The sequence below is a fragment of the Bufo bufo genome, chromosome 3 (genome assembly GCF_905171765.1).
Source record: "Bufo bufo chromosome 3, aBufBuf1.1, whole genome shotgun sequence".
Classification (NCBI taxonomy): domain Eukaryota; kingdom Metazoa; phylum Chordata; class Amphibia; order Anura; family Bufonidae; genus Bufo; species Bufo bufo.
Window position 1 is genome coordinate 187,557,741 of NC_053391.1, and position 25,732 is coordinate 187,583,472.

The 25,732-nt window shown below is 46.8% G+C and overlaps 2 protein-coding genes across 2 annotated transcripts in view; one reads left to right on the forward strand and one right to left on the reverse strand.

Moving 5' to 3' along the window:
• The window catches only part of TSPAN2 (tetraspanin 2), a 172,330-nt gene that overhangs the window by 86,357 nt on the left and 60,241 nt on the right, over positions 1 to 25,732 (forward strand). The gene's annotated exons all lie outside the window — the stretch shown is intronic.
• Positions 1,438 to 5,472, reverse strand: LOC120994932. The gene is made up of 2 exons (XM_040423828.1): positions 3,088 to 5,472; positions 1,438 to 2,165 (listed from the first exon to the last, which is right to left on the reverse strand). The coding sequence occupies exons 1-2, from the start codon at positions 4,798 to 4,800 to the stop codon at positions 2,148 to 2,150; spliced, it is 1,731 nt and encodes a 576-aa protein (XP_040279762.1). The 5' UTR covers positions 4,801 to 5,472; the 3' UTR covers positions 1,438 to 2,147.

Below are 25,732 nucleotides of genomic sequence, written 5' to 3' on the forward strand. Positions count from 1 at the left end.
ATATTACACTTACATGGTGACATCATTGTGCACATTATACCTACATGGTGATATTAATATTGTGCTCATTATACATACATGGTGACATCAGTGTGTACATTATGCCTACACGGTGACATCAATGTTTACACTATACTTACCAGATGATGTCATATGTACCATATACTTACATGGAGACATCATGGTGTACATTATACTTACATGGGGACATCATTGTGTACATTACTTACATGGTGACATCATTGTGTACATTATACTTAGTGACATGAGTAGGGTTATTGGCTACGCTCGGGTCCACTACCCCATCATTTAGCTAACTAACCTTCCCCATTTCCTCTCCCAATAACCACACACAGCCACTGTTTGGATTAAATCGGCCACAGCAGCCGTCTTTTATTAAATAATATAAATAACATGAATAAACATAACACTTGATATAACAATGACATATATATATAAATATATACATGTCTAACTGACGAGGGAGGTCCTAGAAGCCGCCTAACTGCACCTTAAACGACCACAAACCACCACGGCAATTCCATCTTGCCCCCAGCCGCGTACCACAAGCTCGGGGACACCAACTGACGGACGCCATACCAAGCCAACCAGGTGCCCCAACTCTGAGAGTCCAGCCCCACCATTGAGGCCCTCTCATTCACCGTTACCATCCAGTAGCCCCAGCTTCTATGACCTCCCCCCGCCACGACTGCTGCGACAAACGCAACACTTAACGACACACTCCGTCCACCACCCCTTGTCCATTTTTTTTTTTTTTTTTTTTTTTTTATACATTTATTTATTTATAAAATACACATTTTTTTTTTTTTTTTTATATATGCATCCCCTCTATAATATACCGTTGCCGCCCTGAAACATCCAAGTACACACTACGGGAGGGAGGGAGGGAGATGCTGGCTCTCTGCTCCTAAAATGGCGGGCGCTGACCTGCCTCACCACTACTTCAGCCTGCCGCTCCCCGCCCCTTTCTAGCTCCTCCCCCCTTTTCCTGCACTCATCCACTTAACCCTTACCTTCCCTGACCCTTGCTCACAAAACCCCTCATGCCGGCCTCCCCTGAAGCGTGCCGCTTCGTCCGGCCTCACTTGAGTAGGGTTATTGGCTACGCTCGGGTCCACTACCCCATCATTTAGCTAACTAACCTTCCCCATTTCCTCTCCCAATAACCACACACAGCCACTGTTTGGATTAAATCGGCCACAGCAGCCGTCTTTTATTAAATAATATAAATAACATGAATAAACATAACACTTGATATAACAATGACATATATATATAAATATATACATGTCTAACTGACGAGGGAGGTCCTAGAAGCCGCCTAACTGCACCTTAAACGACCACAAACCACCACGGCAATTCCATCTTGCCCCCAGCCGCGTACCACAAGCTCGGGGACACCAACTGACGGACGCCATACCAAGCCAACCAGGTGCCCCAACTCTGAGAGTCCAGCCCCACCATTGAGGCCCTCTCATTCACCGTTACCATCCAGTAGCCCCAGCTTCTATGACCTCCCCCCGCCAACAACGCGCAGCTTGACAGCCCTTAAGCTCGCGCGTTCCGCCACACCCGGAGGGCTGTTTCAATACCTCCCTGCAAGTCCAGTGACCACAAATCAATGCCCACCGCATTGAGGTGGACACCATCCTGTCTCCAAAAGCCTCCTGTTCCTGCTTCCAACTCGGGGTGCCTCACCACCACCGCCCCATGTTTGGCACAGAACCGCCCAATCACCCTGTTCAGCTTAATCCTAGCCTTATTCAGCCTTTCAACCGATCTCGCCTCCCTCCAGACCTTCCTGGGGACAATATCCGACCACACAGTGACAACTGACGGGAAGAGGGACCACAAACGCAAAAAATCAAAACGTATATCCCTGATCAACTCTCTGCAAGGTCGGACCCCTAGGTCATTTCCCCCAACATGCAACACCAAGATATCTGGGACTCTATCTAACCTGGCTTGCCGATGAACCTCCTGCAAAACACTACCCCACACCATACCTCTGCGTCCGATCCATCTTACTATGGCTGTCCCCCGATCAAACCCCAGCTGCCGCCCATTCTGCCGAACATCCGCTCGTAATGCCCCCCAGAACACGAACGAATGGCCCAGGATCCAAACTAATAACGGGGCATCACCTGAAAAAAGAACGAGACAAACATGGTTAGACACAGCCTTAAACTGCCCCTAAACGCACATACAGCCGAAAACGCTCCGACTCCCACCTCCCAATACGCTTAATCACTTCATCTCGCACCCCCAAGCGAGCAGCCTCCGTGGCAGCACCTATCCTGAAGGAATGACCCGTAAACTTGCCAGAGTCCATTCCTAGATTACGCAAACATTTCTTGAATACCGCTATAAATTGAAATCGCGATAAAAAGGAGCCATCCTCATGTCTGAGAATCGGGCCTGCCGCGACCCCTGCCCTTCCTTGAAAATCACGCAAACACCGTACTGGACACACTAGACATCCCGGCACCTCAAACAATGAGACTAAATGACCCCTCCCCTCCTGATCCGTCTTTGAAAATCTCAGATAAATCAGCACCCTGTCGTCATATAACGTTACATCCTCACTCCTCAGACCCCCTTCCCGCTGCACACTTGCACACACTAACTCCCCTAAACGAAAGGCTCCGAAAAAAGCCAGAGCAAAGGCTAGTCTAAATAAGCTCACCTCCCAAGCCGAGCGACACACTCCAGCTACCTGCTCCCCTAACTGTAACAATAACGAAAAGGACACCGGTAGGCGGGAATCTTTGACACGCTGAAACCTTCTATAACCCTTCAAAATTTGTCGGACCAAAAAGGACTTAGTAATGTCCGGGGAATTCCGCAATTTGAATCCGAAAGCCAAGCCCGCCATGCAACCATTGATCTTGGCAACCGACCAACCTTGATCCTTCACGTGGCCAATGAACAGTAACAACGGAATTTCCCCGTCCAGTACCTCGACCCCTAGGTCATTACACCACTGCTGCCACCTACTCCAAGCCCTATCGTACATCCTCCACGTGCCTTCACTCAATGATGCCTGCAACAGACAAGCTACGGTACCTCCAGGATCTCCCACAACGACTCTGGACACACCAATCCGACCTGACTCGCCTCCGGGGCCAGCTGGCGAAACCGCTCCCACTGAAAACGAGAAAGTGCATCAGCTATACAGTTAGAGGAACCAGGCACATGCACCGCAAACACCCAAGCATTAAGGGACAAGCACCGGAGAACCAACTGCTGCAATAGGCAAATAACTGGGGGGGAAGAAGCCGTTACACTGTTGATGGCTTGCACAACTCCCAAGTTGTCACAATGGAAACGAACCTTCTTGTGCCGAAACTTCTCCCCCCAGAGCGTGACTGCCAACACAATGGGGAAGAGTTCCAACAATGCCACGTTTTTTACCCACCCTTTTCGTACCCAGGACTCAGGCCACCGACCCGCACACCACTGCCCTTCACAGTACGCCCCAAAACCCGCTCCACCCGCAGCATCCGTAAACAATTCGAAATCAAACGCATCAACCACCCCCCCCATAACTAATGCTCTGCCATTAAACTGTTTTAAAAAGGAATCCCAAACTTTCAAATCCCCTTTCAACTCACTGCCTAGTCTAATAAAATGGTGGGGAGACACCACCCCTCCTGTCGCCGAAGCCAACCTCCTACTAAAAATGCGGCCCATAGGTAGGATTCTGCATGCAAAATTTAATTTGCCCAACAAAGACTGCAGGTCCCGCAGACGAATCTTTTTTGCTGTCAATGCCGCCGCCACCTCTGTTCTTAAATCTGACACTTTGTCTACTGGTAGCCTACACTCCATCCGCTGTGTATCTATGACAATACCCAAAAAGCTTAGCTCAGTAGCCGGCCCCACCGTTTTGTCCACCGCTAACGGGACTCCAAAACACTCAAAAACAGACTGTAATGTGGATAACAACAACGAACAAACCCTAGATCCCCCCGGCCCCAAACACAGGAAATCATCCAAATAATGAATGACAGAGTGACAACCTGATTCCTGAACCACCACCCACTCCAGAAAAGAACTAAAACGCTCAAAATATGCACACGATATTGAACAGCCCATTGGCAAACACCTATCCACAAAATATGCGCCATTCCAAAAACAACCCAGTAAATACAAACTATCCGGGTGAACTGGCAACAACCGAAATGCCGCTTCAATGTCACATTTTGCCAACAGGGTACCCGGACCCAGCTTCCTTACCCATTCCACAGCCGCATCAAAGGAAGCATAAACCACAGAACAAAGTTCCGGGTCAATGCCCTCATTGACCGACGCACCCTTAGGGAATGATAAATGGTGGATGAGCCTAAATTTATTAGGCTCCTTCTTAGGGATCAAACCCAAAGGGGAAACTCGCAAGTTACTGATGGGTGATGTAACAAACGGACCATCCATCCTCCCTAGGGAAACCTCTTTAGCTAACTTTCCTGTCACTATGTCCGGGAACTGCAATGCCGAGCGCAAATTCTTCCGCTTCTCTAAGACTGGTAACGGGTGTGAAGGTATATGAAAACCGAACTTAAACCCTGAATACAAAAATTCAGCTAACTCCTGGTTCGGATATCTATTTAGATGCCCCACCATCCTTTCCACTCGCACTGGGGTCTGCCCCTTTTGCAAAACTATCCCCCCCCCTTTGTCTACCCCCTCTAAAACATCTGCTAGCCCCATGGCCCCCGCCACACACGGAACATTCATGCCTAAATTTGCATTTTTGGCCGAATTTGCAACTTCCCTCATTGAAAAGGAAGCAGTATCCTCTTCCAACTGGGGGCGTCCCTGTACCTTGCTGTACCCCAACCCCTGACTCACTCCGAAAGGACTGACCACTCCTACCTGGCGCTGTCACCCTCATCCATAACGCAATGTCCTTATGGTCCCATCTCATATTAGGACGGACTGCTTTCCTCTGACGAAACTGCTCGTCATACCGTAACCACCCGGAACCCCCATACACTCTATAGGCTTCCCCAATAGCATCCAGATAGCAAAATAAAGGGGAACAGCATTCCGGACTCTTCTCCCCAATCACACTTGCCAAAATAGCAAAGGCCTGTAGCCAATTACTAAATGACCTAGGGATAAGGCGATAGCGACGCTTATCATCATCCTCCTTTCTTACTCCGTCCTTTTTTACCACATCAAGGTTGAACCGCTCCAACGGAAGCAGCGAAAAAATTTCTATATACTCTCCCTTCCAAATTTTCTCACGCACCTCCGTTTTCAAATGCGCTCCCAGGGGACCCTCAAAGCAAACATACACCTCCCCTTTTGCGGCGTCATCTAATCTGGGCCTATCCTCCTCACCTCCCGCCTGCGTCTGCACTGACACTGATTCGGCTACACCTGTGCTATTGGCCACTGCTACATTACTATTGTTAGCGGTCGCCGGTACATTGCTATATTCTGCCCCCAACCCCCACGCTGCTAAGGGGGTAGCCCCCATTGCCCCCCTATCCTGACTAACCCCAGCTAAACCACACAGCAAGCGCCCCAAACCACCGATAATAGCACTATTGCTCCCCCCCGCCCCAGGCGCCATATTAAATATAGATAACAGTGTTCCCAGTGATGTCTCACCTAACTGCCCGGGTGCTGTGAACCCGGCAGCCGCAGGTCCTGATTCCTGACGGACGACTCCTGGATCCACGACGTTCCTTTGATGGGTACTTGCGCTGTTCGACGGCAGCACCCCAGGCGGATCACTGCTGGGTGCGTTAGGAATGGCTCTGGGACGCACTCTGTCTTCCACGGTGTCAGGACCAGTAGCAAACTGTCCGCCCTCAGGAAATGGCCTGCGCAACTCCCTGTCCTCCATATAAGCATCTGCACGCCTGTCTTCATGCCCAAGAGGCCTGCTCTGGGGCAGGGAGCCGTCCAGAACAGCCTCGTCCTCCTCCTCTGTAAGAAGCGCATCATGGCAAGGCCTGCGCCCGTCCCTGGCACCTACAGGCGCAGCCTCGTGTGCCACTGAAAGGGGCTCATCCTGTAAGGGCCTGCGCCGGGCCGCCCTGGCCGACCGCGCAGCCCCGCTGCTGCCTCTGCTGCCACTACCTCTCCCACGCTGAGCAGGCCTCCGACTCCTGGGGACAGGAGGGGATCCTGCAGAACCAGGTCCTGACTCCCCTGTTGCTGCCGCGATGGGCTGAGGGGAAGGCCCCACAGCCTCTGGAGGGTCCCGCCGGACATATGGATTCCTCCCACGCCGGGAGGTCGCAGTAGCCTTAGAATGCTCCCGGCGTGGAGGGTCCCTTGTGGGGCTCCTGACACGGCGCCGGACCCGGGGGGGTAAATCAGGGCTCAGGCGCGCCGGCGGCCGTACCCGCCGCGGCCGTGTAGCTGCTGGAGTAGGGCTAGACGTACCCACCTCCGCCCCCCCTAGCAATGCGGTCACCTGCTGCTCCAGCCAGTCGCTGCCCCTGGTGTCCGCCGCTTCCCTCAAGCGCCGCAGCATCACCTCCACTGCTTCTGCCATTGCTGAATCCGATGCTGCAGTTCAGAAGATGTTGGCTCTCTGCCAGATGCTGGCTCTCTGCTCCTAAAATGGCGGGCGCTGACCTGCCTCACCACTACTTCAGCCTGCCGCTCCCCGCCCCTTTCTAGCTCCTCCCCCCTTTTCCTGCACTCATCCACTTAACCCTTACCTTCCCTGACCCTTGCTCACAAAACCCCTCATGCCGGCCTCCCCTGAAGCGTGCCGCTTCGTCCGGCCTCACTTTATTGTGTACCTTATACCTACATGGTGATATCATTGTGCACATTTAGCCTACATGGTGACATCAGTATGTACATTATACCTACATAGTGACTTAATTGTGTATATTATACTTACATGGGGACATCATTGTGTACATTACTTACATGGTGACATCATTGTGTACATTACTTACATGGTGACATCATTGTGTACATTATACTCAGTGACATTATTGTGTACCTTATACCTACATGGTGATATCATTGTGCACATTTAGCCTACATGGTGACATCAGTATGTACATTATACCTACATAGTGATTTAATTGTGTATAGTATACTTACATGGTGACGTTGTTGTGTACGTTATACCTACATGGTGACATCATTGTGTACATTATACTTAGTGACATCATTGTGTACCTTATACCTACATGGTGATATCATTGTGCACATTATACTTACATGGTGACATCAGTATGTACATTATACCTACATAGTGACTTAATTGTATACATGGTGACATTGTTGTGTACATTATATTTACATTGCGACATCAGTGTGTATATCATACTACATGGTGATATCATTGTGTACATTATGAAAAAATGTGGGGGAATCAGTCAGCACAACCCTGTGTGCAGGTGCACATCGCTATGGCGAAATACACATACACAAATGCAATAGCACTCTGCAACCAGCACTCCGCCCTGCCTCTATGCATCCATAGTGATGTGCACCTGCATACAGGGTTGTGCTGACTGAATCCCCCACATTTTTCCTTTGTAGTATATATTGAAGGCGTGGCGATCTCCATGCAGTCATGCACACTTGACCAGTTAGTCTGCCCTGGAGGCTGGTTTTAAAGTCATTATAAAACTGAGTCTACTTTTACAGCACCTACCAGTAGCCATTTGGCTCCAGGAGAAGTATATAGTGTGCTCAGCATGCATGTTGGTACTTGCATCCCTGGATCCGATGAAAGCTGTCACGGCACTGGACGGGGTTAAAAGCAGAGTGTGCCTGGCGTGCATGCTGTACCTGCGCTCCCTGGACTTTGTGTGGCTATCATGGCCCATAAACAGGTAGGAACTAGTGTTAGGGACCACTCAAATAGAGGCGACCTTGACGTGGTGCAGTGGTCACTTGCTCCACTGCAGCCAATAATTGGTTTCAGGAGTGATGTGCCTTTTGTGGTGGTTGGCTACAGTAGAGCACATCTCCACTGTGGATTTTTCCCTTTGCAATGGAAAGGATGAAATTCGCAGCAAAAACACACATGTAATTCATATGTTTTTTTGCTATGGAGCCACACCATAATTCGCAGCGGACTTTTCCGCTGTATTTTACATCCCATGTGTACGTACTTTAACCCCTTCCTGACCTCCTCATGTAATTTTACGTCGGTGGTTGGGTATTGAAAAATGGCACCTCTTGCGGGCACCATAGCCGCCGCGTGCTAACTTTGATTGCTTACATTTAACCCTGTGACCAAGGCATCTGGGTGATAAAAAATAAATAAAAACAGGAGTGCGCTCCCAGCCATGCATCGGCTCCCCCTAGCGAGAATCAGGGGAGCCGGATGGTGTCTGCAGCAAGCTCAGTCCTCCTGAATAATCCGAGGCTAGCACAAATAAGTTCCTATGGATATCCTGCCTGTAGCTAATGCATTGGGGTCTATGAGAGAAGCAATCTAATGATTGCTTGTTCAACTTCCCTAGGGGAACTATATTAAAAAGTGTAAAAAAAAAGTTTTTAGAAATATAAAAAATATGAAAATTCAAACCCCTCTTCTTTCCCCAAAGTTAAAATAAAAATACATAAACAAATAAAAAAAAATTAAACAACAAGGGCATCGCTGTGTGCTAAAACGAAAAAAGAAAATGGAAAAAAAAGTCAAAATGGCTGATTCACTGGTTTTTGGTCGCTTCACCTCCCACAATTTTTTTTATAAAAAGTGATCAAAAAGTCATACATACCCCAAAATGGTATCAATGAAAATTACAGATCGCCCCTCAAAAAATCATCCCTGACACAGCTCCGTATATTTAAGGCTACTTTCACACTAGCGTTCGGGGCTCCGCTTGTGAGTTCCGTTTGAAGGCTCTCACAAACGGCCCCGAACGGATCCGTCCAGCCCTAATGCATTCTGAGTGGATGCGGATCCGCTCAGAATGCATCAGTCTGGCTCCGTTTGTCCTCCGCTCCGCTCAGCAGGCGGACACCTGAACGCAGCTTGCAGCGTTCGGGTGTCCGCCTGGCCGTGCAGAGGCAAACGGATCCGTCCAGACTTACAATGTAAGTCAATGGGGACGGATCCGTTTGAAGTTGACACAGTATGGCTCAATTTTCAAACGGATCCGTCCCCCATTGACTTTCAATGTAAAGTCAAAACGGATCCGTTTGCATTATCATGAACAAAAAAAAAAAAAAAAAAAAAAAAATTATTATTTTTTTTTTTTTTTTTTCATGGTAATGCAAACGGATCCGTTCTGAACGGATCTAAGCGTTTGCATTATAGGTGCGGATCCGTCTGTGCAGATATCAGATGGATCCGCACCTAACGCAGGTGTGAAAGTAGCCTAAACAGTTATGGTGGTCAGAATGTGATGATGCAAAAAAAAACAAAAAAAAAACTTTTTTTTCCAAAGTTTCTATTTCAATATTAAAACACAAGAAAAACTATACATATGTGGAATCGTTGTAATCGTACTGACCCAGAGAATGAATGTAACAGGTCAATTTTACCACATAGGAAACGCTGTAAAAACAAAACCCATAAAACTGTGGTAAAATTTTTTTGGAATGTTGACATGGTATGCAACCATAAATGCAATTAGAAAATACAACTTGTTCCGCAAAAAACAAGTCCTCATATAGCTATGTGAATGATAAAATAAAAGTCATGGCTTTAGGAAGGCTGGGATTAAAAAATGAAAAAATGGAAAATTAACTGTCTTGAAGGGGTTAATGCAGGGGTGCACAGCCAATGAGGCGAGGTGAGGTGATTGCCTCAGGCAGCACCAAGTAGGGTTAAGAGGGGGGGAGGGCAGCGGAAGGCCCATGGGCAATAAACGCTTCCATTGTGGAAGGCTCGTTTCTACATATTTAACTGCATCGCTGTACTCAGGACTGCATTACAGTTGAATGCCGCGATGGGGCACTGGATTGATGTCTCCCTGGCCCACCGTTTCCTCTAATAGGCTTTAGTCCTAGTTCCTGTAGCCTATCAGAGGCCGGGGTCATCATTATCACTCTGCCCGAGCCAGGCTGCATAGAGGTCAGGGCACAGACTAGAAGAGGTCTGTGTCTTGCACTGCATCGCTCAAAGCAGAATGGAGGTAAGTATTTGAGTTTAATATTTTTATTTGGCAGCATGCTGTTGGGCCACAATGGGGAGGGGGTCATTATTTTGTAACTGGAGAAAGCGCTATGGGGACATTGGCACTGGCACACATTATAAGGGGGCCAATATGGGGACATCTGTTCTACTGGGGGCACTTAAAGGGGGTAGTTTTTTGTACTGACACATAAGGGGGCTTTTATTGTACTTATGGGAGGATTTTTGTACTGGCACACATTCTAAATTGGCCACCATGGGGACATTTGTTCTACAGGGGGCACGAAGGCCTCTTTCACACGAGCGTGTCCGGATAAGGTTCGGATGCGTTGCACGCGCGTGATAAAAAACTAAATATGGTACCCAGACCTGAACTTCTTCACAGAAGTTCAGGTTTGGGTTCAAGGTTGTGTAGATTGTATTATTTCCCCTTATAACATGGTATTAAGGGAAAATAATAGCATGGGCTGGAGGGGTTAAAAAAAAAATAATAATAATTTAACTCACCTTAATCCACTTGTTCGCGCAGCCGGCATCTCTTCTGTCTTCATCTGTGAGGAATAGGACCTTTGATGACGTCACTGCGTTCATCACATGGTCCATCACCATGGTGATGGATCATGTGATGGACCATGTGATGAGCATAGTGACATCATCAAAGGTCCTATTCCTCACAGATGAAGACAGAAGAGATGCCGGCTGCGCGAACAAGTGGATTAAGGTGAGATATATTATTTTTATTTATTTTTTAACCCCTCCAGCCCTATTTTACTTAGCATTCTGTATTCAGAATGCTATTATTTTCCCTTTTAACCATGTTATAAGGGGAAATAATAATGATCGGGTCCCCATCCCGATCGTCTCCTAGCAACCGTGCGTGAAAATCGCACCGGATCCGCACTTGCTTGCGGATGCTTGCGATTTTCACGCAGCCCCATTCACTTCTATGGGGCCTGCGTTGAGTGAAAAACGCACAAAATAGAGCTTGCTGCGATTTTCACGCAACGCACAAGTTAAAAAATGCGTGAAAATCACCGCTCATGTGAACAGCCCCATAGAAATGAATGGGTCCGGATTCAGTGCGGGTGCAATACGTACAACTCACGCATTGCAAACTCGCCCGTGTGAAAGGGGCCTAAAAGTTTTTTTTTGTACTGGCACATGTTATAAGGGAGCATTTTTCGTATTGGCACACATAAGGGGGTATTTTTGTAGTGCCACACATTATAAGGGTCCATTCACACGTCCGTTTTTTCTTTCCTGATCTGTTCCGTTTTTTCAGGAACAGATCTGGACCAGATCTGGACCCATTCATTTTCAATGGGTCCTGTAAAAAATCGGACAGCACAATGTGTGCTGTCCGTTTCCGTTGTTCCGTTCCGCATGTCCGAAAAAATATAAAACATGTCCTATTCTTTTCCGCAAAAATCGGATCCTGGACCAATACAAAGTCAATGGATGGTATGTCATTACGTATGTCATCCGTTTTATGCGGATTCCGTTCCTGGAAATTAGGCTTCCTCCCCAGTATTAAATGTGACCAGTGCGGCCCCCCTCCCTCTATATTCATTGGTGGCCAGTGTGGCAGTGCGGATTCCCAGTAAGTTTTCTACAGATCATATTTTTCACTTCGTGAAAAACTCAGATCCGACAGTATATTCTAACACAGAGGCGTTCCCATGGTGATGGGGACGCTTCTAGTTAGAATATACTGAGAACGGTGTACATGACTGCCCCCTGCTGCCTGGCAGCACCCGATCTCTTACAGGGGGCTGTGATCTGCACAATTAACCCCTCAGGTGCTGCGCCTGAGGGATTAATTGTGCATATCATAGCCCCCTATAAGAGATCAGGGGCTGCCAGGCAGCAGGGGGCAGACTCCCCTCCCTCCCCAGTATTAAATGTGACCAGTGCGGCCTCACCTCTCCCCCCCCCCCCCATCATTGGTGGCCAGTGCGGATTCCCAGTATTAATAAATGTGCCCAGGGCGGCCTCACCTCTCCCCCCCCCCCCCCCCATCATTGGTGGCCAGTGCGGATTCCCAGTATTAATAAATGTGCCCAGTGCGGCCTCACCTCTCCCCCTTCCCCCCCATCATTGGTGGCCAGTGCGGATTCCCAGTATTAATAAATGTGCCCAGTGCGGCCTCACCTCTCCCCCCCCCCCCCCATCATTGGTGGCCAGTGCGGATTCCCAGTATTAATAAATGTGACCAGTGCGGCCTCACCTCTTCCCTCCCCCCCCCCATCATTGGTGGCAGCGGAGAGTTCCGATCGGAGTCCCAGTTTAATCGCTGGGGCTCCGATCGGTTACCATGGCAGCCAAGACGCTATTGCAGTCTTGGCTGCCATGGTTACTTAGCAATAAATACAAGCATTATACTTCCCTGCGACTGCGAGCTGCGATGTGTGTCCGGCCGGGAGCTCCTCCTACTGGTAAGTGACAGGTCTGTGCTAAAAGCAATGCGCCGCACAGACCTTTCACTTACCAGTAGGAGGAGCTCCCGGCCGGACACACATCGCAGCTCGCAGTCGCAGGTAAGTATAATGCTTGTATTTATTGCTAAGTAACCATGGCAGCCAAGACTGCAATAGCGTCTTGGCTGCCATGGTAACCGATCGGAGCCCCAGCAAATTAAACTGGGACTCCGATCGGAACTCTCCGCTGCCACCAATGATGGGGGGGGGGGGGGAAGAGGTGAGGCCGCACTGGGCACATTTGTTAATACTGGGAATCCGCACTGGCCACCAATGATAGGGGGGGGGGGGAGAGGTGAGGCCGCACTGGTCACATTTATTAATACTGGGAATCCGCACTGGCCACCAATGATGGGGGGGGGGGGGGTGAAGAGGTGAGGCCGCACTGGTCACATCCGCACTGGCCACCAATGAATATAGAGGGAGGGGGGCCGCACTAGTCACATTTAATACAGGGGAGGGAGGGGGTCTGCCCCCTCCTGCCTGGCAGCACCTGATCTCTCACAGGGGGCTATGATTCGCACAATAATTGTGCGGATCACAGCCCCCTGTAAGAGATCGGGTGCTGCCAGGCAGCAGGGGGCAGTCATGTACACAGTTCTCAGTATATTCTAACTAGAAGCGTCCCCATCACCATGGGAACACCTCTGTGTTAGAATATACTGTCGGATTTGAGTTTTCACATGTTTCCGTTTTTTGCGGATCCGCAAAAAACGGATGACATACGGAAACATTTTCAGGAACAACTGATCCGCAAAAAACGGACAGAAAATCGGATTATAGAAAAATACTGACGTGTGAATGTAGCCTAAGGGAGTATTTTTGTACTGGTACACATTGCAAGGGGGTATTTTTTGTACAGACACACATTGTATCCTGCCTGTAATATCACCTCTGTGTATAGATGAAACATGATCCACCATTCACAATAGGTGATTATCAAAGCTTATCTATTCTTTCCTTGTACAATGACCTCTGCACAGGTCACAGATCATGCCTAAAAAACTCTCCCATAGAAGTCACTGAGGTCCCCTCCTGACCATTGCATCTATGGACCATGGGACCATGGGACTGCCGTAAAGCAATTTTCTTAATGTTTTCTAAATGCTGATAAGAACAGCTCAGGCAAGATGGGAGCCCCCATAATCATGTTCAGGAAATAAAATAAAAACGTTAACTGGCAGATAAATATTTTGGTGACACATTTACTTTAACTGTGAAGTGCTGTCTGCATTGGCTCCTCCCCTTTATTCTGAGCAACAGCGTTAGCATCCAACCAGCACTCAGAGCAGAGGGGCTGGGCTATGCAGCAGCTCAATACACTTCACAAAATATGGCAGCATAAAACTTCATAATTACATTACTCCTGATGATAAAAGCTCCACAAAATGTATTTTGTACTGCTCTCCCCAGCCCCTACCTGGTGCTGGCAGCAGTTTAGCATGGTCAGAACTGCTGACAGACTCTTTATAAACATTTGAAATGTAGAACAAAATTGTGCGTAAATGTTGCATTTGCAAGTAGAATGAGATTTGTTAAGTTGGCTTCCACACAGTCTTGGCTCAAGACCCCTGACTTCTTGAGTTTCACTTATCTGTAATAACTTTTTGTTTTCTCCTAACAGCATGGGAAGCATAGGGCATCTCTACCGGCTGTTCTGAAGTTATCTACATAAGATTTCCATTTATTGTTTTATCATGGAGGGTTTACAGCATCCCCAGACGTCTTGTAGTATTAAAAGTGTTGTCCTATCAGGACCATCCTTGTCCACATCCTCTGTTAGGACATATAGAAATAATAGAGAGGGTTCCCAAACTTGTGACCTCCATGTATCATATGGACAGCCATTCATCTAGTTTACAAGTCATTGTCAAGACAACCCTTGTTGCCACCCTGCTGTATCATTACCCAGTTTTGGGGGGAAATTTGTTGTATTAGGAGTCCTGTGACTGTATACTCATTCTGTGTCAGATGGACTCTCACTCATAAAAATTCTGACCTTCTGAGATGGGAATACCCCTTTAAGACAGGTATGTTTAACATTGATAGACATGACTCCATACCTTCCATATGGCTTTCTCTGCAGATATTTTATCTATTAATGGTGACAACTAGTTTCTATGTTATGACAGATGCATGTTGTCACAGCCCCGCCCTGCACACTGGAGCAGAAATAGGAACATGAGATGAATGCCTTTACAATCTGCTCCTATGTCTTTCCTATATAGAAGATATTCCTTCTCTCCCAGTGGATCACATCTCGTCCGCATTAAATCTACTATCTCTATACTGTAAAATTGGAATGACCATAAGCAGGCACATCGTGTACAGCTGTTAGAAAGGAGAGCTGGCGCCAGGAGAATGTATTTGGTCATTTTCCAGGAAACAGGAGCTGCAAATTAAATTAACCTATTCAATACTGACTACTTCTGCCGAGACTACGATGCATCCTGACTCTTTCTTCATTACAGGTGCCGATCGTATGCAGTTGTAATCTAGCACCATGAAGAATCCCTTTTCCTGTTTTAATAAGGGTAAATCACCTTATGCGAGAACTTCACTTTTGCATCTTGTCAGATGATCACTAAGAGCTTTGAAAAGGAATCTCTGGGCCAAAGTCCTTGCCCCTCAAAAAAATAAAAGATTGCTAACCCCCCTCCATAAGTAAATACTTAGTGACTTATGATGGCTCCAGTGTCTCGGGGTAGGACAGTGCGTTTGTAATGCCTAAGGCCTGTGTTGCAGACCAATTTAGGCTACTCCTTAGCAAACAATGGGACCAAATGTATCCGGGAAACCTCCGTTTTCAACAGGACTTAAAATGTCTAAAGTTGTGTCTAGTATTGCAGCTCAGCCCTATTCACTTCAACAGGTCTGAGCTGCAATACCAGACATGGCCTGTGCAGAGGAGAGGGGGTATTTCAGGAAAATAAGCAGTCTCTTCTTGTGACATCTGACAGCGCCTTCCAAAACAGGATGCTTTCCGGCAAATGGATATAACCATTTTCATGATGAACCAATGCACTGATTAGGCCAGACATAGAACTACATATTCTTGGTAGGTAGTTCCTACTGCTGATAGTGTCATCTTTACTTCTACTTATAATACCGTAGAGCAGTGTTATAGTGTCATTTGCAGTGTACTTTTAACTCATCGATTTTCACAATGCATGCAAATTAGGACTGTCATGAAGGTCATTGATGCCAGTGTTAGTATTCTTCATTGTTCTCATTTGTGATAAAATAACATAGTCACCTATTTTATCCTCTGCCTCTTCCAATGCTGCCGCTCCGATCCTCACCGCCATCCTATGTTTGGCTGCAGCCAAGAAGATGACGTCATGGCTGCAGAGGCAACAACTTTTTTTTATTTTTTAATCTACGTAGCTGTATGAGGGCTTGTTTTTTGATGGACAACTTGTATTTTTATTTATTTTTTAACTCGTTTTATTAGGAGTAAACAGCACAAGTATGGTTTACATAAGGCATGATGTCTGCCCATGCAGGGGCCAAAAAGAATGGCACAGATTCATGGAATATAATGCATACTGAACATCAAGAATTAAATAAGTCATTTAAGGTGAGGTTACAATAAGATTACGGAGGAGAGAAGGATATTGCATCAGGCACACTACTGTAAATCAGCACAGTCTTCCTCGCATCTGTGGCACCTATTATGGGTGAGTCGTCCCATTTTGTGTAGCCTGGTGGGAGCGAGGTAGCTGCGGTGTAGTATGAATAATTGCACTAGTTTATTATTAATAGAAGGCGACACTTTCGTTGGGGCTAACAGAATCTCTCACCAGTCTTCAGAAGTCAAAGAAGGTATAGACAACCTCCACCTATTCTCAACCGTCAATGGGGACACAGTCATGCGATAGTTGAGCAGGTGCGTGTACAGTGCAGAAATAATGCCCTTCGGCCCTTGAGACCTTAATACTCCAATAATGGTAAAGTTAGATATACCTCTCCCCGCACCCTGGAACTGATCCTGCAGTGCATGTCTTAATTGAAGATACCTATAGAAAAGCATATGAGGCACTTCAAATTTCTCTTGAATTTGTGAGAAGGAGCGCAACTGTCCCCCCTCATACACGTCTCCCAAGGTCAGAACTCCGTGTCGTCTCCAGTCAGCAATCCCCTCAAGCAGTGCCAAGTGGGGAAACATAGAGTTGTCCCATATGGAGACTGCATCAGGCAGATCGGTGTACATATTCAGCTTAGAAGCCTTCCAAGCTTGGTGTGCCAATCTGTGTAGTGGCAGGAGGCGTCCGCGCGGAGAGTTGGAGCCCTCCGGAACAGGCCACAGCGTGGTCATCCGCACATGATCATGCAAGTAGAACTCAGCATTGGGCAGTGGAGCATTTGTATTCCAGTGCCTCAAGAACAGCAGTTGGCTAGCTATAAAATAGAGGAAGAAGTCTGGGAGGGAGGCTCCTCCCTGCAGCTTCGATCTCTGTAGCACCGAGAGTGAGAGTTTCCTTCTAGCCTTGCCCCGAAAAGAGGTGATCTGGGCATGAATGCGATAAAAAAAAAAAACGGGGTACCGGCGTGCAAGCATGAGACAGAAGGTATAGACCTTTGGGTAATAATACAATTTTCACTAAATTCAGTCTTCCCATGATGGACAGTGGTAGGGCTCCCCAGGTTTTTATCTTATCCTGAAATACAGATTCTAGGGACTCAATATTCAGGGTATAAGACAGATGCAGCTCTTTCGTAATTATTACCCCTAGGTACTTAAAATGGTCAACCACCGGCAGATTATGGCAATGCGAAGACCAATCGTGAGACCAGAGAGGCATGATGGCTGACTTGGCCCAGTTTATGTGCAGCCCAGAATATTGACTGAATTGTTCAATAATCGATATCGCTCTAGGAAGAGTCACCTCCGGGTCAGACATAAAGAGGATCAGGTCATCCGCATATAATCCTATTCTGTCCTCCCTACCTCCCATACCGTTGCCTGCATATACCTGGTCCTGTCTAAATCTAAGGGCTAGATGTTCTATTGCTACCGCAAATAGTAAAGGCGACAGAGGGCAACCCTGCCTTGTGCCTCTGTGAAGGGGGAACGTGTCAGAATAATTGTCGTTGAGTTGGATATTGGCTGTGGGGCTCTTGTACAATATCTCTATCCATTTAATGAACTTGGGGCCAAAGCTAAAGCTCCTAAGCACGGTCAATAAGAACAACCATTCTAATGAGTCGAAGGCTTTGGCAGTATCTAAAGAAGCCATAGCCCACCGTGCCTTCTCAGACGCCCCAATCTGTGCAATTACCTGCGCTCTCCGTATGTTATTGGAGGTGGATCTGCCTGGAATAAAGCCGGATTGGTCTCTGTGGACCACTGACGTGATCACTTTATTTAAGCGATTAGCCAAAATTCTGGTCAGGATTTTATAATCCAAGTTTAGAAGAGAAATTGGACGATAAGATCCACAGTCCAACGGGTTCTTGTCAGGCTTCAGAATCACCACTATTGTGGCATCGTACATCGAGTCCGACAAGGATCCGCGGGACTGCGCGACTTTGTACAAGTTCAGGAGCTGTGGTCCCAGAACATCAACATATTTAGAATAGACCTCAATCGGGATGCCATCCGGGCCTGGCGCTTTCCCTAACGGGAGGTCGCTGATCGCCCGCGTGATCTCCTCCAGCGTGACATCCTCCTCCATTAGACCTTTGTCCAGGTCTCCTAGCCGAGGATGAGACACCACCCGGAGATATGCCTCCAGATCATGCTCTGTATATGTTGCTGCTCTATCGGATCTATATAAATCCCGATAAAAGTTGCGGAAACACGTCAGTATGCCATCCACCGACTCAGCCACATGCCCATCAGCATCTTGTATGCAGAGTACTGGGGGGGACATAGTGTTGCTGCGCGCAATATGTGCAAGCAGCTTGCCAGCTTGATTTCCCGTCTCAAACGCCTGTTGCTTAAGGAAGAAGAGTTTGCGTTTACTCTTCTCTTCCAAATGCATCATATATAATCTCCCCCTAGAGAGCCTTTCTAGCCTACTCTCCTCGGAGGGAGTCTCCGTAAAGGCCTTTTCGGCTTTCTTGCATCTAGCATGTAGGTCATTCTCTTTACGCTGCGAGTCCTTCTTAACGTAAGAGATGGACGATTTAAGACCTCCTCTAAGGTAAGCCTTCATAGTTTCCCAGAGCAACAGGGCGTCTCTGTCGAGTCGTCCTGGACCTCCAAGAACATCCTCAGCTGACCCTATCGTTCAGGCCGAAGAGGGACAACCAGAAAGGATGAATACGCATCTTGCATCCCGGACCGGCAGGGTCAGATAAAGCGAGCACCGCCAGTATCGGGGCATGGTCCGATGGTCCCTGAGGTCCATAACGTATCTCCACCAGATCAGTATATACCGGGGCATTACCAAACATATAGTCTATTCTAGACAAGGCACCTCTAGCTGGGGTAAAGCAAGAGTACTCCCGGGTTCCTGGCCCTCCACATGTCAAGCCTGTCACTGCCTGCAGGAGGGAAAGAGAGGCAGGAGGAGGATTATACACATTAATGACTTCAAATGGGGCACAATTGATGTGCACATACAGAAAGATATATTGTCCCTCTGGGTCCACAACAGATTGACGGACCTCCCACCTAAGACTTCTGTAGACCATCAAGGCGACCCCCTTGGAGTGAGAGCTACCGTACACGTTGATAAGGTGTTGAACCCAGGGTTTCCTGAGCTTGTTACCCGTTTCTGGAGTCAGATGGGGTTCCTGGAGGCCTATAATGTGTGGATTAAGGCAGTGTATATGAGAGAACACAGTGATTCTTTTCTTAGGGTCACCTAGGCCCCGCACGTTCCAAGACAAGACCCTCATGGAGGCCATGTGTGCACTTGCAGAATATCAGTAGAATGTATGCTCAACCAGGGTGCAGGTAGTGAGCACCCGGAGCCGCAATCCCTACTTATCAGCGCCCCCCATGCAACCAGTGTGAAGTGGTGTACCGTTTAACCATACTTGAGGTAAGTAAACTTGAACAGTTTTGAACATGATGCAGAGAAAAACCAAGATAAACATAAAATCGTCGGAACCAAAGCCGACTAACATAGTGGCTAATAACTCGGGGACCTGCATAGCGTAGTCAGGTGTAATAACTATGCAGGTAGTGCTCCTACCCTCTACAACAGTGTAATGTTATAGTGCCAACGATAATAGATAACTGTATATCTCACAGGCAAAGCGTCTGTCACAATAAGGCTCCATTCACACGTCCGCAAATGGGTCCGCATCCATTCCGCAATTTTGCGGAACGGGTGCGGACCCATTCATTTTCTATGGGGACGGAATGGATGCGGACAGCACACAGTGTGCTGTCAGCATCCGCATTTGCGGAGCGCGGCCCCGATCTTCAGGTCCGCAGCTCCGCAAAAGATAGAACATGTCCTATTCTTGTCCGCAGCTTGCGGACAAAAATAGGCATTTCTATAGGGGTGCCAGGCGGGTGTGTTGCGGGTCCGCAACACACCACGGACGTGTGAATGGAGCCTAAGGAGTATGACCCCCCATAGTCCCCATGGATCACGCCTGTGGAGCTAACAGGGTGGAAAGCCGCAAAGGAAGCAGGGCAGCAAAAAAATAAAAGGGGGGGGGGCAGATAACATATCAAGTCTCAACAAAATGAGTATATTAACAGATGGCAAGCTCAAGAGGCCGTCAACCACGGCCCGGTAAGAGAAATACTTGCAAGTGATGCTCAGTTACCGCCTCAGCGCGGTCCAGGGCTTCCTGGAGACCCAGTCCTCAGGCTCTCTAGGATCGGTGAAGAAGATGGTTTTGTCGCCGTCCACAACTCGGAGCCGCGCTGGGTACGCCATGGAGTATTGAACGTTTAACTCACGGAGGCGACGCTTGACCGATACGAATGTGCCTCGCCTCTTCTAAAGGTCAGCGGAGAAGTCCGGGAACAGTGAGACGCGCGCATTGTCATGTCTGACTTCCTGCTTGTTCCTGGCCTGACTGAGGATGAGGTCCTTGTCCCTCCAGTTTAGCAGACATGCCAGGAGAGGTCTAGGGAGGGCCCCAGGCAGGGGAGATTTGGCGGGAACTCCATGCGCTCTCTCCACAGCATAGGCAGTAGAAAATGGTGCGTCAGAAAACTGTTCCTTGAACCAGGATTCCAGGAAGGTGGCGGGATCCCGGCCCTCTGCTTTTTCCGAGAGGCCCAGGATTCTGACATTGTTGCGTCGGGCCCTATTTTCCAGATCGTCGTATTTTTGCTGCCACTGACCAACGGAGCGCTCCAGCTCCTGTACTTTCACCGCCATGGGCCTGGTCAAGTCTTCCAGAGCAGACACTCGATTCTCCGTGTGTTTGACCCGATCTCTCAACTGTTGAACATTGTGTCGTAGCAGGCCCAGATCCACGCGCACCTCCTCTATCTTCCCAGTAAGTGAGGACTGGCAAGAGGAGATAGCAGACAGGAGCTGCTCGTAGGCAGCCTTTAGGGTGAATTCAGCCTCTGCGGCATCTCCCGGCTCCACTTGTTGGGCAGCTTGGCCGCGGGTAAGAGCAGCGCCATGTTGGGCCCTGTACGGGCGTACTCTTTAAGCTTCTCAGCTGCAGCCTGCGCCTTGTTTGGACCCATGGTCGGCGTGCGGGGTCTTCTCTTACGCCTGCACACCGTCCACTTAGCTGTGGAGTTCGGCAGTTTGTCAGGATGATGCAGGATAGACGAGGGATATCGGAACTACACTCAAGCGCATGCTCTCATGCCGGCTGCTGGCCACGCCCCTGACAACTTGTAGTTTTTAATGGCGCCATTTTGGTGTATGCAATAACGTACTTGATTAAAAGGGTTGTCTGGGTTTAGGGCTGAACCCAGATATAGCCTCTTCTTTAATCATTTACTATGTATGAGAGGAGCATCTGAGCATTTCCTTGCTCCGATTCTCCCCCTTCCTTGCACTGCATTGCGTAGCGCAAGACTCTGTTTGTTGCGAGCCGGTGACATACCGGGCCTCACATTACTATGCTAGGTGGAGACTTTCGCCTAGCAGTGAGCCTGGTGATGTCACCGTCACAAATGGGCTGTTTAAGAGGCTGTTTTAGTCCCAGCCTAACGAGTAAAGAAGAGGTTATATCCAGGTTCAGCCCTGAACTCAGAGAACCCCTTTAATCAGTATGTTATTCTGTACCCCAAAATGGTGCCATTTGAAACTACAAGTTGTCCATCAAAAAGATAGGCTGGAAAACCCCTTTAACTTTTATTAACTCTTTCTGGGAGGGAGGTAGGAAAAAACAGCAATAGTGCGACTAAGCTTTTTTATCTTTTATAAAATTTGCAGCGTTCATTTTTCAGCAAAAATAACATAACTTAACCTTCTTGGTCAGTACAATTACAGTGATACCAAATAAATATAGGGGGAGATTTATCAAACTGGTGTAAAGTAGAACTGCCCCAGTTGCCGATAGCAACCAATCAGATTCCACCTTTTATTTTCCAAAGGAGCTGTGAGTAATGAAAGGTAGGATCTGATTGGTTGCTATGGGCAACTTAGCCAGTTCTACTTTACACCAGTTTGATAAATCTCCACCATAGTTTTTTATGTTTTACTACTTTTGCACAATAAAAACGTTTTTAAAAAGAAAATGTTTTTGCATTGCCGCATCCCAAGACCCATAACTTTTTCTTTTTCTTTCTGCAGAGCTGTTCGAGGGCTTGATTTTTGCAGGATGCCTTGTAGTTATCATTGGTATAATTTGAGGGTATATAAACACCTTTTGATCTCCCTTTATTCAGTTTTTTAAGCAAAAAGCAGCAATTCTGGCATTTTTTAGGGCATTTATCGTATGGGATAAATGACATAATAATTGCAAATATGTGGAGTGGATTTTATTTTTGCAATTTTTTCCATTGAAAAGTGTTTTTTCAATGAGAAAAGGTGTATTTTTTTTATTTGGATTTTTTATTTAATAAAACTTCTTGTTTTAATTTATTTAATAAACTATTAAATAGTAAGGTAATAGTTAATACAAGGGTACTGTAATAAGCAATCTTTTGATCGCTACTAAAATACATTGCAATGTTCCTGTAGTGCAATGTATTTTAATGTCAGTGCTATACTGACATTCACCAGCAGGCTGCACCAGAAAGGCAAAGCCTGCTGGGACATGCTGGAGGCAGGTCTAGGGCCTTGACTAGGCTCTGAGCTGCTTGTACTGACATCGGCACTGCCCCCAGCATGTAAGGGGTTAAACGGCCCGGAAAGGCGCTCATGCCATTAAAGCGGGAGTTCTCGTGTAGGAGCCAAGTTCCCGCGCTCCACTGCGCGGGAGACCTGTGCAACGCTTAGAATGGGCCAGCTGCCCAGCCTAAGACCCCTTAGTGACTGCGATAAAAAGGCGTATTGGTGGTCACTAAGGGGTTAATATTGGCCAAAATTAAGTCATCAATGAAACAGCAATTTAATTAGATGGTTCAGAGGCTAGTGAAAAAATACTGGCCAAAACTACTGTATAGCATTGATAGCATGGTAAGTAGTAGAGTGTGTCTCTGACACTCAACAAGCTTAGGCTTCATGCACACAACCGTGTTTTGGATCCGTGTCCAGTCTGGTCACTAATGTATTGTTATTGTCCACATTGCCTCTGCTGGCTTGATTCATTTTTCCATCACATTATTTTTCTATCACATCCATGGTTACGACCACCCTGCAATCCATCGTATCTATGGAAACGAGCAGTGTATAATGTCATGGAAAAATTAATCTAGACAGCAAAGGAAGCAATATGGACAATGACAGTACATTAGCAAGTGTCTTGTATTAACTTTCTCTACATGATAAATGTCATTTGCTGAGACACCCCTTTTAAACACACCCATGGCGTAATCGTCTTTAATCACGCGTGCAGTGAACGATTCCTGTTTACACGTATGAAATAGTTAACGTCCAACAAAGATTTTTGTGCCCACACAAACAATCGTACCAACGATAAATCTATCAATTGTCGGTGGTCGCTCTATCATTCATTGCTTTTACATTGCTCAATTATCGTGTAAAGATACCTTTAGATCAGCAAAGCCTTTCCTAAGGCCTCCTGCACACGACCGTATAGTTTTGCGGTCCGTTTTAAAATGCTCAGTTTTTTTTTGTTTCAGAAGTGTTTCCGTTCCTTTTTGCCTTTCCGTTTGGTTTCCGCTTGTGATCCGTTTTTTGCGGATCAGAAATGGAAGCAAACAATAATGTTTAAACAGTAAGTATATAAAAAAATTGGGCTGGGCATAAAATTTTCAATAGATGGTTCCGCAAAAACGGAACAGATACGGAAGACTTACGGATGCATTTCGTTTTTTTTGCAGAACCATTGACTTGAATGGAGCCACGGAACGTGATTTGCGGGCAATTATAGGACATGTTATATCTTTGAATGGGACGGAAATACGGAAATGCATACGGAATACCTTCCGTTTTTTTTTGCGGATCCATTGAAATGAATGGTTCCGTATACGGTCCGTATGCGGAATGCAAAAAACAGAACGTAAATGGAAAAATAAACTTTTGTATGCAGGAGGCCTAAAGGCTCATGCACACGACCGTATGTATTTTGCGGTCCGCAAAAAAATGGATGACATCCGTGTGCATTCTGTATTTTGCAGAACAGCTGGCCCTTCATAAAACAGTCCTATCCTTGTCCGTAATACGGACAATAATAGGACATGTTCTATTTTTTTGCGGAACGGAAATATGGACATACGGAAACGGAATGCACACGGAGTAACTTCTGTCCGCAAAAAGAACGTACTCTACACGGAAAGAAAATACGTTCGTGTGCATGAGCCCTAAAGCTGACTTTCCTGACCTGACATGTCAGGATCTGAGTTGCCATGTGTGAGCTCTTCCTCAATGTTTATTTTAAAACGTAAAATTGGGAAAGGGTGTGATTTTAAATTATTTAAATTTTTCTTTTTTTTAATAAAAAACTGAACTTTTTTTCACTGTACTTTTAGATGACTTGTACGCTTAACCCAAAGGGCTGCAATAGTATACTATTGCAGTATATGGGAATATTACAGACTGCCTGTCAGGCTGTGCCTCAAGCTTGGCTTCACTGGCAGCTCCCTATAACAGGCCTGGGAACCTTCAAAAGGCCATAGGCTGTCTAAGAACTATTCAGAAGCCGATGATTTCACGTCTGTGGCTAAGATTGAATGGCAGAGGGAGCTTCCTCCCCCTGTCTATCACGACAGAGGCTGGCGCCTGAGGGGTTAAATGATCAGGATCGGAGTTGTCTCCATTCCCAGTCAATGCTGGCAGGTGTTAGCTGTACCATGAGCCCACTCCATACAACCCCTTAACGCTCATGATGCATGGGTACATTATAGTGAGTTAAGGGTTAAAAAGAGGCTGCAAATTCTTTAAAGAGCTTGTCCAGCAAAAAATATCTTTGGCACAATCACCTCATCATTTTCTGCTGCAGCGAATTAAAGGATGTTTGGACACCTGGCAGTGTCAGAACGGGTCTAGCAGGGGATCAGTTAGGGGTGTGTGCTATTTAAAAAAAAAAAAATTATATTTTTGTTATAAATCACAAACTGAATATATCTGAGTATCCTGCAAAATATGTTGTATTTTATCACAATATTCCAGACAAAAATTGACACCTAAGTCTCAGAATTTGGGATCCAAATTGTATTTTTTTTCTATAAGTAAAATGACAAAATCATTTACATTACACTGTGGACTGATTGACTCATAGAAGTTCTTACAGGAAAAAATTAACTGTTCTGGCTACCAGCAGCCACCACTAGAGGGAGCTTAGGAGCTTTTTGCATATTGTTGTACAATACACTGAACAAAATACCACAATATGTAGCAAATTCCCTCTAGCAGCAGCTGCTAACTCTATGCCGCAATGCTCCAGGGTTGAAGAGGGTATCTAGACAGTTATATAATGTATATGGCCAGCTTAAGAAATGTTTCCTCTTCCAGAAACGTCATCACTCGAGCCTCCATTTATGAAAATATGATGATAGCTCCTCTTCAAATACCTAGAAACACAATGACATACTCTAACATCTCTTGTTAATGTAGTGTACGGGGACTGTAATGCCCGTCACTACAGAAGGGTCACTTGTGTGCTGTCGTCCCCCTTATTTATGGGGAAGTTGGTATAAGTCATCTTTATA